Source organism: Catharus ustulatus, chromosome 6, assembly GCF_009819885.2.
Source record: "Catharus ustulatus isolate bCatUst1 chromosome 6, bCatUst1.pri.v2, whole genome shotgun sequence".
Classification (NCBI taxonomy): Eukaryota; Metazoa; Chordata; class Aves; order Passeriformes; family Turdidae; genus Catharus; species Catharus ustulatus.
The window spans coordinates 18,260,073-18,275,741 of record NC_046226.1 but is presented as its reverse complement, the minus strand read 5'-3'; the positions used below and the strand labels follow the sequence as shown (position 1 = coordinate 18,275,741).

The window sequence follows — 15,669 nt, the reverse complement described above, 5'->3', positions numbered from 1 at the left end:
TCATTTCAATAGTTTCCTTCCTCTCTCACTCCCTTGGAAGCACAATTTAAATTTATTTACTGTCTTTATTGGCTACCAAAAAATTTCTTCACTTCTCAATCTGTAAGGGACTAGTTTTAAATACTAGTAGTTTATATTCCTTCCCATTTTGAATACACTAGGATCTAAAATAGGCTATTTTTTATTCTGTCTATATGTCCCTATACACGCACAAAAAATCCTCAAAAAAACCCCAAACCAAACAAAAAAAAAAAAAAACCAAAAAACCAAACCAAAACAAAAAAACCCCACCAAAACAACAAAACAAAACCTAAAAAACCCCAACCTAAATAAAATCAGATGTAGTTTTGCCTCAACACCTGGTTGTGAAATATATAGGCTGCTAGGATCTTTTCATGCAAGAGATCTCAGCACATAGACTAAGTAATGGTTTCATCTGCTTGCAAGTTTTTAAAACTTGTGGTGAAAAAATGTAACTGAAATTCCTGGTTGTTTAGTTTTGAGATCTCTTGGTACAGCCATTCTTCTGTAAGGTACATTAATCAGAGGACCACAAATAGGTAACCTCAGGGAGTATAAGAACAGAATAAGAATGGAACGTTATTCTCCAGAGGCATCTCCCAGCCTTCAGTGCTGTGCAGTTCAGGAAGCAGTTGAGTCAGAAGTGTTTTCAAAATCAACCATAATGGACTTTTTTTCTGAGTAATTTACCTAGCACAAAATCATACTAGGAAAGAACTCTTAGTAAAGGATAGCAACAGTTTTCAAATGCATTTTATGCTACTGTGTATCCATACTGTTATTACACAATCAAATTAGACACACGGTACACATCTTTTCACATAAAAATATTATCTATAAACATTATTATTCAGAAATGATAAATAATTCAAATTACAGACCTAAGTGCTGCCTCACAGCAGTGCTATTTTGTGATTCCAATAGAAGTTAAAATAAGTATTACAATTTCAGTGATGTAACATGGTAATTTCACTGCTAGAGAATACTATATCATTAGTAGAGCTGGCATTTAACACTGCAAGCAAACCCTAGACCAATTGAATCTGAATGAAATCAGAGTTCCAGTCACGGAAGCAGCTCAGTCAACGAGTCTGAAGGGTGGCCTAACAGCCTAAGGATTTCTTGTGCTGCAAATTTAACAGCATGTTTTTACATATGCATATATTCTAACTAGAGCAGGTGCAGAAGTTCATAACCGAGTGCAGGCATGCACACAAGGGACTCCCATGTGAACTCGCTGTGCACCCAGCAGCCAGATCCTCCAGCACAGCAGGTGCCCTGGCAAGGCAGTGATGCTCCCTTCACTTCTGAAGGTCTCTTAGCTTCAGCATGGTGCTGCTCACAGAGCCACCCCAGGCACTGTGCAATGTGCTGACTGCACTCTACTCCATGTTGGACCCGTACAACAGCACTGAGATGCTGTGTGTGCTACCCCCGAGATGCTGTGTGCTACACCCTGAGATGCTGTGTGTGCTACACCCTGAGATGCTGTGTGCTACACCCTGAGATGCTGTGTGCTACACCCTGAGATACTGTGTGTGCTACACCCTGAGATACTGTGTGCTACACCCTGAGATATTGTGTGCCACACATTGATACTGTGTGCTACACACCGAGATACTGTGTGTGCTACCCCCTGAGATGCTGTGTGTGCTACACACTGAGATACTGTGTGTGCTACACCCTGAGATGCTGTGTGCTACACCCTGAGATGCTGTGTGTGCTACAGACTGATACTGTGTGCTACACCCTGAGATGCTGTGTGTGCTACACCCTGAGATGCTGTGTGTGCTACACACTGATGCTGTGTGTGCTACACACTGATGCTGTGTGCTACAGGCTGCCACAAATACTTAGGCAAGCTCTCTGACTCAGACAGTGAAGGCAAGCTCCTTCTTAGCTACTCCAAATATTGAGGAAGGGAGAATGAGGTTTGATCACCTCCTCTCAAATACTTGAGCATTCCCTCATGTCAACTCAGAGTGAGAACTGCACTTGTCCCTTAACCCTTTTCTACCCATTAATAAGCTAATGTTTAATAGTAAAGAGGTAAATCCCTCACTTCTGCTGCAAATTGTAACTACTTTCCCAAGCATCTTAAGTTATTAAAATGCATTTAAACCTGGACTTCATGTACAAGAACTTACCTTACTACCCCCTGCCTTCATAGGAAGCAAAAATAAAGAGTAACAAAAATAAAATAAATATTAGTAGACTAAAACATTTCTAAAACATTTATCAATCTTACACAATATTAACAATATTAATTCAGAACAGAAATTAAAATACATACAGTAGCCATAGTCTGGTTTTATTCTTCACCAAAAAAAATCTTTGACGTTTTAGGGGACCAAACTTTTCAACAATGCAAGTAATGGAATTTTTTCATTATCTTTTTTGCATTCTGAAACATAATTTAATTACCTTACTACAGAACTAATTCTCTTAGTAATTTATCTGAAACTGAAAAACACAATTCACTCAGCTTCTAGAAACAGTTGTTGAAAGAAACACAAGAGCTTTACAATTTCATTAAAAAGAAAAAAAATCTTTAATCAAAGCTTTCATACCGTGCACATTATTTCTTTTTGATTTTCACATCAAATATATCTAATTAAAAAAAAGAAAGACCATTTCTCATAAATGCAAGACAGGGAACCACAGCTTTATACACAGGCATCTCACTCTCTCCTACAGCAACACAACTTAAAAACAAAAGATGATATGAAACTCCCAAAAAAGTCACACTGCATTTCTCAACAAGGCTATCACAGACCTGTCCAGTTTCATTGTGGAAAGAGACATGAGCATTGCCACAGAACTCCTCACATTCCTACAGAACATTCTATTTCACCATATCCTTACACCCTGTTATACCCTGCTGTTTTCCTCGCTTCCTCTCTTTAGTATCAGCATTCCCCAGTTGCTGTATCAGGAATCCCTCCTTCCTTTTTCCTCACATATGCTGTCCACATCTATTTTGTGGAAAACAAACAACTTTCAGGGTCCTGTGCTCAGCTGCAGATTCCACAACAGATAATGTTCTAGAGGTTATAAATTGTTTTTGTTATTTTGCATCTACTTTATCTTCTGGGTTTATTGCAGTCTACTCCCCATCCCATTATCTTCTAAAGCACACAATAGTGAACCAAGATATAAAACTAACACTGCAAAGTAATCAACTTAATTTTCCAAGATTCATTAAAACAAACTGTAGAAGAATGGTGGACGGAATTTTTCAAAGAAAAGTAGAAGTTATGAGGAGACTGAAGCAATGCAAGGAGCAATTAGAGTTGAACTCTTCAAAGCAGTTTGTTGGCAGAAACAAAAAATGAAGACCTGTCCTTCACTAAAGCAATCATACAGGCTCATGCCTATAGTGCCATCACTAACCACCAGTCAGTATTTAAGTTTCAAAAAAACATTATTAAATATCAGCAAAAAACAACTCAATCATCTCAAGGAACTCCCCATAAAAATACACATACATAGTTTGTAGACTTTTGTGCTCTCTGCAAATAGATACAGCCCAGTAATTTGGATCACCTTTCTTTTAATCTTCAAAAAGGTATTTAGAGTCTTTTTATACACATCCTTTTAAGTTAAGAACTATATATTCCAATATAGTCTTGTTTTACTATTATCTTTTCAGGTTGATTTCTTGGCTAGAATTGTAATTTAGTAATTACCTTTCATCTAAGGTTGGCTCCTTTTGTTGCAGATGAGGCTTAATTCCAAACATTGGTCTAATGTTTGTTGATAAGGCTTTGATGGTGTAATTAATTTCATTTTCCCTTGTCACATCACTGTCATAACCTAATAAAACCAGAGGGAAGAATATCAAACCAAAATAAGGTACAAGAGCAATTTAATCTTAATTTGACCAGATTTCAACAATGTATTAGATTACAAAAACAAAAACAATTATAGCACAGATTATTAGTAACAAAATAAACAACAGGAAGACAGTAGCTGGGAATTATGAACATTGTTAATAAAAGACATTCAAAGAAAAAGAATTCCCTACAACATTTTTGCAGGAAAAAAACTACTTCAGAGTCAAGAGACTTTAAAAGCTTCTCCGTTCTACTTTGTTGGCCTTAACTACAGTAAGGCACATCAAGATGATGCTTACTATAGTAAAATAAATGTTAGAAAAGCTAAGTTGTGACAAGGGTGTTACTTATTCTCCATTATTTTGGTTTTTCCCAAAGGTAGAAACTACTAACATCAACAATGTGATGGTGAATAGTTCTTAAATTTAACTGAAATTAATAGAACCTGACCAAGAAAAACTTTTGTAGATAATGATGTCAATGTAATTTCTTGAAAATCTTCACAGACCTCACTCTCTTTTAGAGTACTTTTGAACACACAGCTTAAGAAGGTTTTGTGTAAAGCAGCAGAGTCTAAGGAAAATTATAGGGTTAAGATGTTCTAACAGGTCTCAAGCAGAGGCTGAACAGAAAGCCTGAAGATTTCAATTTTTGACTAAGAAAGTTAAAGCTTTCTTAAATTTAAATTGACTAAGAAAGTCCTCCTATAGGCAACTAAATTACTTTGTGGATGTATTCTTCAGTACTTTAAAGAAGAAAGTGACTAAAAATTCTTTTCCAATGAATGTTTAATATGTCTCTAATATTTAATCTATTTCTTTGGTCATTTAATATATTTTAGTGATAGCTGAAGTTAGTTTATTACACAGAACTATTTAATGAGTAGCAGTGACAATTTAAAGATGCACTGAGGATTTGACAAGGAGGAAAAACCACACTTGGGAGAAAACATGTCTGGAGGCTCATAAACCCTTGGAATTATAATGTGAAAAAGAAAACTTAAGTATGGAAAAACCAGCAGAAGTTAATACAAAATAGAATGAATACTTTAGAACTACTAATCTTGTGACCTTGAAATAGTTATGTAAACATCTACTTCAGTCTCCTATGCTTCCACATTATGGAAGCAGATGCTGTAACAAGATAACTATGATCTCACATGATACAGATTTCACTATAATTTCTTTAGAATTAGTGACCGCATTTAAACTGTGATGATTCTGTTTTAAATATAGACTCTATGTATAATTGATACTTCATATTTTTCATTTAGAACATATCAAGAGTTTCTTTATGTACTCTGACTCAAAGCAGTGACTCAAACACTTCATTATCATTTTCTTCACAGCAGTTTATTTGTCCTTTCCCCAAAACCAAATTTTATTTAACATCTTTGAAGAGTATTTGCTACTTAAAATAAAAACAATGCATAAATTATTTCTAAATTTTCAGTAATAAAGTTTTCTTGAAATGGCATAACCCAGCTAGTTGTACAAATGATTACTGACCTCCATCTTCTTCAGAATCTAGATCAGACTCTTCACTGTCACACTGCCTGCTATCCCGATGTCCTTCCAGCTCATAAGTCCACAGCATCAAGGAGGTGTCTGCTCCTCCAACAGTGACCAGCAGACTGTCATCGTAGGTCCACCGGACATTTGTCACATGGGTACTGTGAGCAACATATCTCTTAAACTTTCCAAACTTTCCCTAAAAAGGGGGAAAAGGCGGCAAAGATCGAATTTATCCAGTCTGCTAGACAAAAATTGAAATAAGCTGACAGTGCACAATTACGTCACCTTAACTTCTTCACAGTTCAAGCTTCAGTAGTTTTGTATTTCATATCATTGTAACACGACTTGCCAAGTGTCCCTCCTATAGCAACTACATGAAATGTTAACCTTATCTTCATATCAAGCATCAAAAGGTAGTTTATAAACAGATTTTAGCAATAAACACTGGATCACTTTTTCTAACTGAGTTGGAATAAAATTCACATAGAATATTTTGAGTCACGACTTGTGCACTGTCACCATCCTCAGCATGGCAACATTTCAAAATCAAAGATACATTTACCACCAAATATACAGGGAAACTAGAGGTACTTGAAGAGCTGTAAAAAAGACAATGTGCTTCTGAAATGGTTTTTCTATGATGCATGATTAAATAATATTAAGTGTCTCAATTTTAGAAAAAACAACTAATATTGGACAGAATGAAGGTCCTTAAAATCACAAATGAAATCTAGGTAAAAAAGACATATTCATTGTCTTCCAAAACATTCTCATTCTTAAAGCTTTTCCTATTCATTTGCCACAGTCAGCAGCAGGACACTGCATGAGATGGCTCTACAGTCTGACCTGGAAAGATCATTCTTACTAATTCCAAGTTTATTGCACTGCAAAATCTGGTGTAATACTGAATGCTTTCTTTGATAAAAATGAGAAAAATATAAAAGCATTATTTTCTTCTGAGTGATGAATTTTTCACAGTTTTGAAAAGGCAGATTTATTAATAAATATTTTCCATAAACAGCTGAAAATTACTTACTTTAGCAGGGTATCGAAACAGTTTCACAAATCCAAAATCATCTCCTGTGGCTAATACTTTACTATCACTAGTGAGGCATGAAGCAGTTACATCTGTGACTTCACCAATTATTGGCCAGATCCCCTCACAGCAAGAGCCCAAAACACTTGTCCATGATGCCCAGCCAATCTTTTCTACCTACAAAAACAACCCATTTGAGACAGAGCATACTTCTTAGGCATTTTTCTTCCATATTTAGTTTTGAGAAAAAGTCCTTTTACTGAAAGATACATAACATCTAAAAATAGTATTTAAATATATTAATCACTTATTTTTTTATCATTCAGAACTTCATTTGAGACGTGCAATTTTACCTCTATGAATTTTTAATTCCAAAACCTAAAGAAGCATTTTGAAAATGTTTACGTTAGCTGCTCTTTCAGGCTAAAGAAAACAAATTATATTTTCCAACATTGCTTTTCAATACCATGGAAAATGTCATTTGGAAATTATCCATTTTTGCTCTCTGCCCTATGACAATGCTCTATATTTGAGAAAACAAAATAACATTATAGCTACAATATACTACTCTTGCCTATACGTATTATGTAAACCGTACGACATTGTTACATAAAGACAAACATGAGGTTTTCCACAGAAAGGGTAGGGTCAGATAATCTGCAATAGGTTTTCAAAGGTCTTTAGGTATCAGAAAAGACACGCAGAATTCTAGTGACATTTTCATTACTAAATTGGTCAAATGCCTGTTTCTTAATAGAAGAGAAAAATGTGAAATCCCCTACACTGTTCATTATTTTAAAAGTTTAAAATTATAGTTTTATACATCATTCCCTCTTATGTAGTATAGATAGGCTGCATCATACCTCTAATTTGCAAACAAGTTAAGAAAGCAGTACAGTTCCTCACCTCCAAACTGGGAATTGTCTGTTTTTTCCCCCGAGGGGCTTCAAAAAACAACTGCTCTTTAGCACCAGTGTTGACTTGCAAAAGTTTTCCTATAAAACATATGACATATATAATGTATGTTAATGCAGAAGATTCCATTTTACAGAAGAAAAAAAAGAATGGTTAGTTTGATTTTTTTATTGCTAACAGCATTGCATCAATTGTTTGCTTCTACTGGAAAAAACTGCATACATAAATAATGGATCTGGAAGTATGATCTTCTAAAGAGACCTAAGTCCTTTGACTCCCTAAATTCCCAACTCTTTCTTCTCTCTTTGAAAACTGTACTAATGCATCACTTTTCTCTCCTTATCATGGCTGTCCCATTAGATGGTAGAAAAAAAGTACTGGGTGTAATTCAAAGCTTGTCTGTGATAATTGGCTATTGATGCACGTGCTCTTGGGATGGAGAAGCACATATGCTGCCTGGCCACCAACTGATCCCAAGCAGGTGACTTCTTTACACCTTTATACTACTTCATTGCTGAGGGAAATTCTTACCAATATTTCTGTCCTCTTCCTTTTCAAATTCTCGAAGGGAGCTAACTTACAACACTCTCTCAAAATAAATCAGACTTTCAAAAGTGATTATGTAGAGAAATAAGAACACGAACAAATAGATTGCACAATTGCACAGCCTTGTTTTTAATGAAATAGGATTAAATTTAGTATTTTAATTAATCACATTAATACTCTGGAACATGGTAAATCGAGTCTTTCTGTTATGTGTGAAACCACATTATACAGTGTATTATTAAAGGAGTAGAAACATAAAGTTATAGAACGTTTGGAGTTGGAAGGGACCTTAGAGACCATCTAGTTCCAACCTCCTGCCTGTGCTTCACCACACTTATAGTAAAGAATTTATTCCTAACATCTAATCTATACATACTCTCCTTCAGCTTAAGGCCCTTCCTCCTTGTTCTGTCACTGACTGCCCTTGTGAAGTCAAATGATAAACAGGAAAGATTTTTTTAAAATCCAAACAAACCAATGTATAGAGATGAAGCATTTTACTTCAAATAGCACAACTTCTAAATATGTATGTGGTGTAAAAATCATGGGTTTAATATTTATTCAGATGTTGTGAGAGCATATTCGTAAGCTGCCAGTGATACCACAAATCCATACTATGCATGCACTTTCTTAGTCTGCAATGTAATCAATCTTCCAGCACATTTTTACAATGAATGCTGCTTACCTCTTATGTCCCAGTCCATGTGTGTGATATAGCTGGAGGCTCCCTTGCAGATTCCTACTCTTTTACTACTCATTACATTGTAAATATCTACAAAGTTGTCACAGGATGCCACAGCTAAGTACTTTCCAGCCCCTAAAACACATCAGTACAAACAAAAAACATTTTCAAAAGATTTTAGTGCTCTGCATGTTAAACACAAGTAAATTCCGGAATTTAGCTATGTGCAACTTCGAATTCTTTGACATCAGCTTGCTAATTTACACATTTTCCCTGACAAACTGATTTTCATATCACATAATCAGTATGAAACATACAACTACGATATCATTACATTTTGAAACAATAAAACCATTTGTGAAATTTGAAGCATTCAGAGAATGGTAAGGCTTAGGGAAGCAGAAAGTAATGTTGTATGAGAATTGGTATCGGTAATTTGCATCAAATTTTTCCAACAGATGAGTATTTTAACTGAGGTAGGCCATGCATTTTGAGTTCTTAAAATATGAGCTATAATGTTGGAAAAAACCATAGCCTCATTAGGAGTGTTAAGGGGGGAAAAATAAGGAAAAAATAGTTTTCAGAAGTTTCTGACGCATCAGTTTCAAGTACTCTTATTAGCTAGCAGTAACTTCAGTGATGAGCAGTTCATGAAGTGGAACCCTAGGGATCTGCTGTATATCCATTATTTAAAACTGACTGTTTTATTCAGGAGGTCAGTATAAGCAAACCTATTCCTATAATCTCATCCTTAAACAAGCAACACAGGACTTCACACCATGGTCTTTCAAAGTGCTACTATTAGTTTTGCTGACCAATTTTTTGCATCTAAAAGTACTACAAATCTTTACTACTTTTATCTCTTACATGTGATAAGCCTTACTTTAACAACCTTGATATTAAAATTTTCGTTAAAAAAATAACTTACCAGGAGAAAATCTGATTTCTGAAATAACATCTTTCCTGTGCTGGAAAGAGACCAAATCCTCCAGGGTATCTGCATTAACTATCAAAAAACTTCCATCATTGAGACCAACAGCTAATGCTTTTCCATCAGGAGAAAAGCAGCAACATCTGCCTCCTATGAGAAATTAAGAAATTGCATTTAGACACATTTACAGTCCATTATTCTTCTTTCAGACCTATTTTTCCATTAGTAAAGGAAAGCAATTCTTAAACTATAAAACTTCCAAGGAAGTTTTCCAGATGCTACCAAAATAATTTCCAAGCTGCGATACCATAAGAACAGGTATGCAGGCCCAGAATCTTAGAATTTGCATATTAATTGAAATCTGTTCTACATTAGTAATACAGATTAATCACTACTGCCTGTGTACTTTTAACTTGATCTCCTTCTTTGCATCTGGTACTGTCTGTTTGTTACCATTGGCTCTGATAAGGAAAACATTGCTGGAGAAGACCCTCTGGAGTCACAAAAAGCAGTCATTTCCTATCACAAACAACAAGACACTAGGTCATAGAATTCTTCCAATAAATATGCCAGATGTTGTTTGAAAAACAGTTTAATTACCAGTTTAAATTTATATATGGTCAACTTATATAGATTTATTTTCATGTCAGAATTTTCTGTTGACATAAATATTTTCCCCTACTATTTTTTCCTCTGATTAACTTGTAGACAGCAATCCTCTATTTGGATGGCTTCACAAGAAGACTTCACATTCATTATCCTGTAGTTTCTTTCTCCATTCTCAACTTCTGGTTTAATTACATTCAGCTGAACACAGATGAGAAATGCACACCAAAAATATCCTGATTTTTGTCTTGTAATTTACATGAATACTGCAATATTTCTTGGGAAAAATACCTCACTATCACATGTAATTGTCACTCTACATTCAACAACATCCTCAGCCTTCTGCTCTTTAAGTTACTCCTGACCTACACATACATTTTTCTTACAGTCACTGGATCTTGCCTTTTATCATTAACAAATATTATTTCAATTCCATTACTCAGTCTGCAAAAGTATTCATCTTTTTCTGTACAGTACACAGGAACCTCTTTAGATTGCCAAAGCATCTCAAAATGTGTCTCATCAGCAAATGGTCATCAGAGATGTTTTTTGCCAAAAGTACTTTTAAAAATATTAAGAGACACCAGCTTTAAGAACCTGAACAGAGTTCACCAACCAGCAACTTTCTTGTTTCATCCCTGCTTGTGTGAGCTTATAACTCTTCTACATTCACTTTGTCAATATAAATCATCTTCAATTAAGCTTTTCATTATCAGTTTGAATCAAACTGCATTAATGAATGCCAAACAGATAAAGTCTACTGTTATTCCTTTATCTTGAAAAGCATATAGAGCATTAGAAGCTTGTCAGCGCCAGTCTCATCTAATCCTAAAAAAATCACCTTGTATTATGTCACTTAAAACAGATTTTCCATCTGTCAAAGTAGAATTTAATTATATACTAAACAAAAAGTAAAAATTTTATGACTTCTCTTTTCTTGACATTCTAGATCCTTGAAACATTCACAAAGAAGAAAATGCCAACATTTCTTCCAAGATTTCTTCCAAAAATTTCTAGATCCAAAGTTTCAAAAAAGCCTTGCAATATTATAAGCAATATAGCATTTATGTAATTGACTCAACTTTTATTGCTAATACACTGACTTAAATAAGTTACAATTGCAAATAATCTTCAGAACAGTACCATACAGAATTTTTGTAGAGATTCATTAGCTTAAGGCTTGCATAGCTCATTAACATAGCATTAATAAAATAATTTGAGAAAAGAAAGGGATTAATTCTGCTTTCAGGTCATGCTTTCAAAAGGTTCATAATGCTTGTAAATGTCAAATGCATCAGTAAATATTTTTTCATACTAAGCATCTTACCCTTTTTCAATTTGCGAACAGCTAACATACAATGGCTAGGAGATAAATCCCATATTCTTAAGGTTTTGTCATCACTTACAGTGGCACAAATAGGTAAATGAGGATGAGTAGCTAGACCCCAAACTTCCCCCTCCATGTGACCCTGAAAAAAACACAATTAATCAGATTTCTTTTTATTTTTAATTGAAATATGAAATAATACATTTTAAAAAGTAAAAAAAAAAGAACATGCATTATTTAGAGGACAATAAATATCTGAATAAAACCACAGAACCTGAAAAAAATTCACTCTGCTACTTGTGCAAAATTATAGTAATTTGTGCTACAGAAAACTTCAGCAAAATAATCCTCACACACATGTATGTCAATGGCAGGGACAGTGGGACTGAGTGCACCCTCAGCAGGTTTGATGTCACTATGCAGAGTGATGTGCTCAACATGCTGGAGGGAGGGGATCCCATCCAGAGGGACTGGACAGGCCTGCCAGGTGCACCCATGCAAGGAAGCCCAGCAAGGCCAAGTGCAGGGTCCTGCATGTGAATCAGGGCAACCCCAAGCACAAACACAGGCTGGGCAGAGAATGGACTTAGAGCAGCCCTGAAGAGGACTCGGAGGTTTTGGTGGACAACAAATTGGACATGAGCTGGCAATGTGCACTTGCAAAACAGAAAGCAAACTGCATCCTGGGATGCATCAAAAGAAACGTGAGCAGCAGGTCAAAGCAGAGGATTCTGTCCCTCTATTCCACTCTGGTCAGACTCCAGTACTGTGTCTGTCTCTGGAGTCCTCAGCACAGGAGAACATGGACCTGTTGGAAAAGGTCCAGAAGAGGGCCACAGACAGGATCAGAGGGCTGGAGCACCTCTCCTATGAAGTCAGGCTGACTGAAGAGGGGATGCTCAATCTAGAGAAGAGAAGGCTTCAGGGAGGTATTGTTGCAGCCTCTCAGTCCTTAAAGGGGGCTTATGAGAAGTATGGGAACACTTTTTAGTAAGGCTTGTAGTGACAGGAAAAGGGGTTAATGGTTTAAAGTAAAAGATGATAGATTCAGACTAGATAGAAGAAAGGAATATTTTATGACAAGGGTGGTAGAACACTGGGAGAGCTTGCCCAGAGATGTTGCAGATGCCCCAACTCCAGAAACATCCAAGGTCAGATTGAATAAACAATCTGATCTATTTGAAGATGTTCTTGCTTACTTCAGGGGGTTTGGACAAGATGACCTTTAAAAGTCCTTCCAACCCAAACTATTCTATGAACTAAGTTTTTTCTTTACTTTGGGTTCTAATATTTTCTTTTAACAAATAAAGTTCTTTATCTATTGGTTGGCTCAGAAAGAAGAGAATCCAGAGATTTTTACTTATGAAAGAAAATTCTATGTTCTATCTTGCTCATTAAGGAGTTCATTAATGGTCTAGCCTAAATAAAAGTGATAGTAACTCACTAACTTAATTAGTAGTTAAAGTGCTTCTTATCGCACAAGTGTTCACTTGAAAACTAAAATCATGTTTGTGGTATGGTATATTTGTCTGATATTTAACACATACCTGAACCAGCAGAGTTATTGGTCCACTTTTATCCACCTCCAATATTTCACCGTTCTTTGTGCCCACTAGAATATGACCGTGTCCTAAAGATATGGCACGTATAGAAGGATTATCTTCTAAGAGGAGACCTAGAACATTAAAGTGTTAGAAGATAGGATTCTCAAGTATGCCTTAAAGAGGATTTTTTCATGCTTATGCACATCACATTCTCACTGGAGAAAAATCTACTCAGTAATAAACAGTGAAAATATTCCTGTATGAAACATGTCTGGATTCATTTGGGAGGATTTAGCAATATATCAAGTTTAATCAGCCTGACTGTGCGTGTGAAATATCAACAATAACAATACATTGCTACCAATTATGGTACCTCCAATTCTAGCTTTTTGTAAACAAGTTATGACAATGAGATACTTTGGAGTACAATGTTTTCATTAATGAGTATTTACATTCATCATGTTTGAAAATCAAATCACGTACTTTAGAACACATAATTTTATGGGAAGGGGATGGAAGAGAAAAAGCTATCCAGAATGAAAATACAGGTAACTATAAATTAGCATTAAGATCAAGTGGGAGAAACAGGAAAAGTAGGAATAAAAATGCTCTTTAATAATTTCAAAAGACATATGCATTTACAGAAAATTAACTACTAATACCTTACAAAACTAACTACAACTCTGAATTTCTTCCTTTCTCTGAAACAAAAAAGATCAGGTAAGAGACTTCATGATCAGAAATATAATGGACTTTTTGTCTGCTACTTTAATAAAAACAAAACAAAACAAAACAAACACTTGGATGATAAGAAATTTACAGCTAGATCAATTAATTTAGGCTATTAGTAAACTAAATATTATGACCTGCACTCACCAAATGTGCAAACAGACCCTACAACACACAACTCCTGTCCCAGTAGAAAAATTACAGTAATTTCACGAATACAAGCCGCACCAATTTGACCAAAATTTTGGTGGAAACCCGGAAGTGCGGACAATATTCCGGGGCGGCTAATACATTAACAAAATTCTAAAAGCTGCCAACACGGAAGTGAGAGCCCGCGGCAGCCCCAAGCCAAGCTGGAGCCCGGCCGGCCCCGGCAGAGGTGGGAAAGCCTGGCAGAGGCGGGGCCAGCAGTGTGGGGGGCGGGCGGCAGAGCCTGAGCCAGCAGGGCGGGGCAGGGGGGCGGCAGAGCCGGGTCAGTAGGGCGGGGGAGCCTGGGAGAACTGGGGCTAGCAGTGCAGGGGAGCATGGCAGAAGCAGGAAGGCCGGCGGGTGGGGCTGCCTGGCAGCGGGGGAAGCCCAGCAGAATCGGGGCCAGCAGCGTGGGGGAGCCCGGCGGTGCGGGGGCCTGCAGTGCCGGCCAGGGCGAGGAAACGCGGCGGCGGTGCAGAAGGGAGGGGGCGGCCGGCGAGCCGGGCGGCGGCGGCGGCAGCCCGCCGGCAGGGCTAGGGAACGCGGCGCGGCACGGCCGGCGAGCCGGGCGGCGGCGGCGGCAGCCTGCCGGCAGGGCTAGGGAACGCGGCGCGGCGGGCGAGCCGGGCGGCGGCGGTGGCAGCCCGCCGGCAGGGCTAGGGAACGCAGCGCGGAGCAGCCGGCGAGCTGGGCGGCGGCGGCGGCAGCCCGCCGGCAGGGCTAGGGAACGCGGCGCGGCGGGCGAGCCGGGCGGCGGCGGTGGCAGCCCGCCGGCAGGGCTAGGGAACGCAGCGCGGAGCAGCCGGCGAGCTGGGCGGCGGCGGCGGCAGCCCGCCGGCAGGGCTAGGGAACGCGGCGCGGCGGGCGAGGAAACGCGGCGGCGGCGGCAGCCTGCCGGCAGGGCTAGGGAACGCGGCGCGGCTGGCGAGCCGGGCGGCGGCGGCGGCAGCCCGCCGGCAGGGCTAGGGAACGCGGCGCGGAGCAGCCGGCGAGCTGGGCGGCGGCGGCGGCAGCCCGCCGGCAGGGCTAGGGAACGCGGCAGCAGGGCGGTGCTGACGGGAGAGGGGGGCCAGCGAGCCTGGCGGCGGCGGCAGCGGCTGGCCCGCCGGCAGGGTGAGTACGTAAACAACGCAGCGGCGGGGCGGTGCTGACGGGAGAGGGGGGCCAGTGAGCCCGGCGGCGGCTGCAGCACCACCCGGCCGGCCCCGTCAGCAACCATGAGCGGGCCGAGCCTTCCTGGCCCCGCCCCGAGCCGGTAAAGCCCGCTATGCCGCGATCCTGTTACTAATTGGCCAATTTGTGAAAGCTGCGCACGGATTCTCGCGACGAACGAAAGTGCGGCTAATATTCGGGGTGCGGCTTATCTATTGACAAAGACAGCAACATTGTCGAGGCACCGAGGGTGCGGCTTATAATCCGTGCGGCTTGTATTCGTGAAACTACTGTACTTATTTTGAATCAATAAAGCTTAAAAAAATATTTCAGTATTCATTATGTCAAATGTGAATTTCCTCTTACTGGAGAAAGCAATTTTACAAAGATTTCTAAGGAAGTACTTTAAAAATAGCACAAAACATCGGATAAAGTCTGTGTTACCTTTGGATCCGGGAGCCAGAGCAGCCCTTTTGATGGCATAGGTTTTGAGACAACGTTCAAAGGTATCATCCCAGAGAGCCACTACTCCATCCTTTCCACCAGTGACAAATCCCTGGGGGAAAGAAATAAAAACCAGTGGTTATAATTGATTTTTATCTTTCCTTAATTTTTCAGTTATTTCTGTCAATACTGAAAAT

General features: G+C 38.8%; 1 protein-coding gene across 7 annotated transcripts in view; it reads right to left on the bottom strand.

The window, feature by feature from the left end:
- The window catches only part of EML5 (EMAP like 5), a 104,701-nt gene that overhangs the window by 31,853 nt on the left and 57,179 nt on the right, over nt 1-15,669 (bottom strand). For 5 of the 7 annotated variants that reach the window (XM_042779366.1, XM_042779367.1, XM_042779365.1 and 2 more), the window contains exons 19-28: nt 15,473-15,584; nt 12,962-13,089; nt 11,415-11,556; nt 9,479-9,631; nt 8,554-8,685; nt 7,314-7,402; nt 6,408-6,584; nt 5,366-5,567; nt 3,711-3,837; nt 2,169-2,183 (exon numbers count right to left, since the gene is read on the bottom strand). In XM_042779366.1, coding sequence (XP_042635300.1) covers nt 2,169-2,183; nt 3,711-3,837; nt 5,366-5,567; nt 6,408-6,584; nt 7,314-7,402; nt 8,554-8,685; nt 9,479-9,631; nt 11,415-11,556; nt 12,962-13,089; nt 15,473-15,584 — 1,277 coding nt within the window. The remainder of the gene's footprint in view (nt 1-2,168; nt 2,184-3,710; nt 3,838-5,365; nt 5,568-6,407; nt 6,585-7,313; nt 7,403-8,553; nt 8,686-9,478; nt 9,632-11,414; nt 11,557-12,961; nt 13,090-15,472; nt 15,585-15,669) is intronic. The other 2 variants (XR_006163001.1, XM_033061836.2) reach the window with 1 other exon arrangement.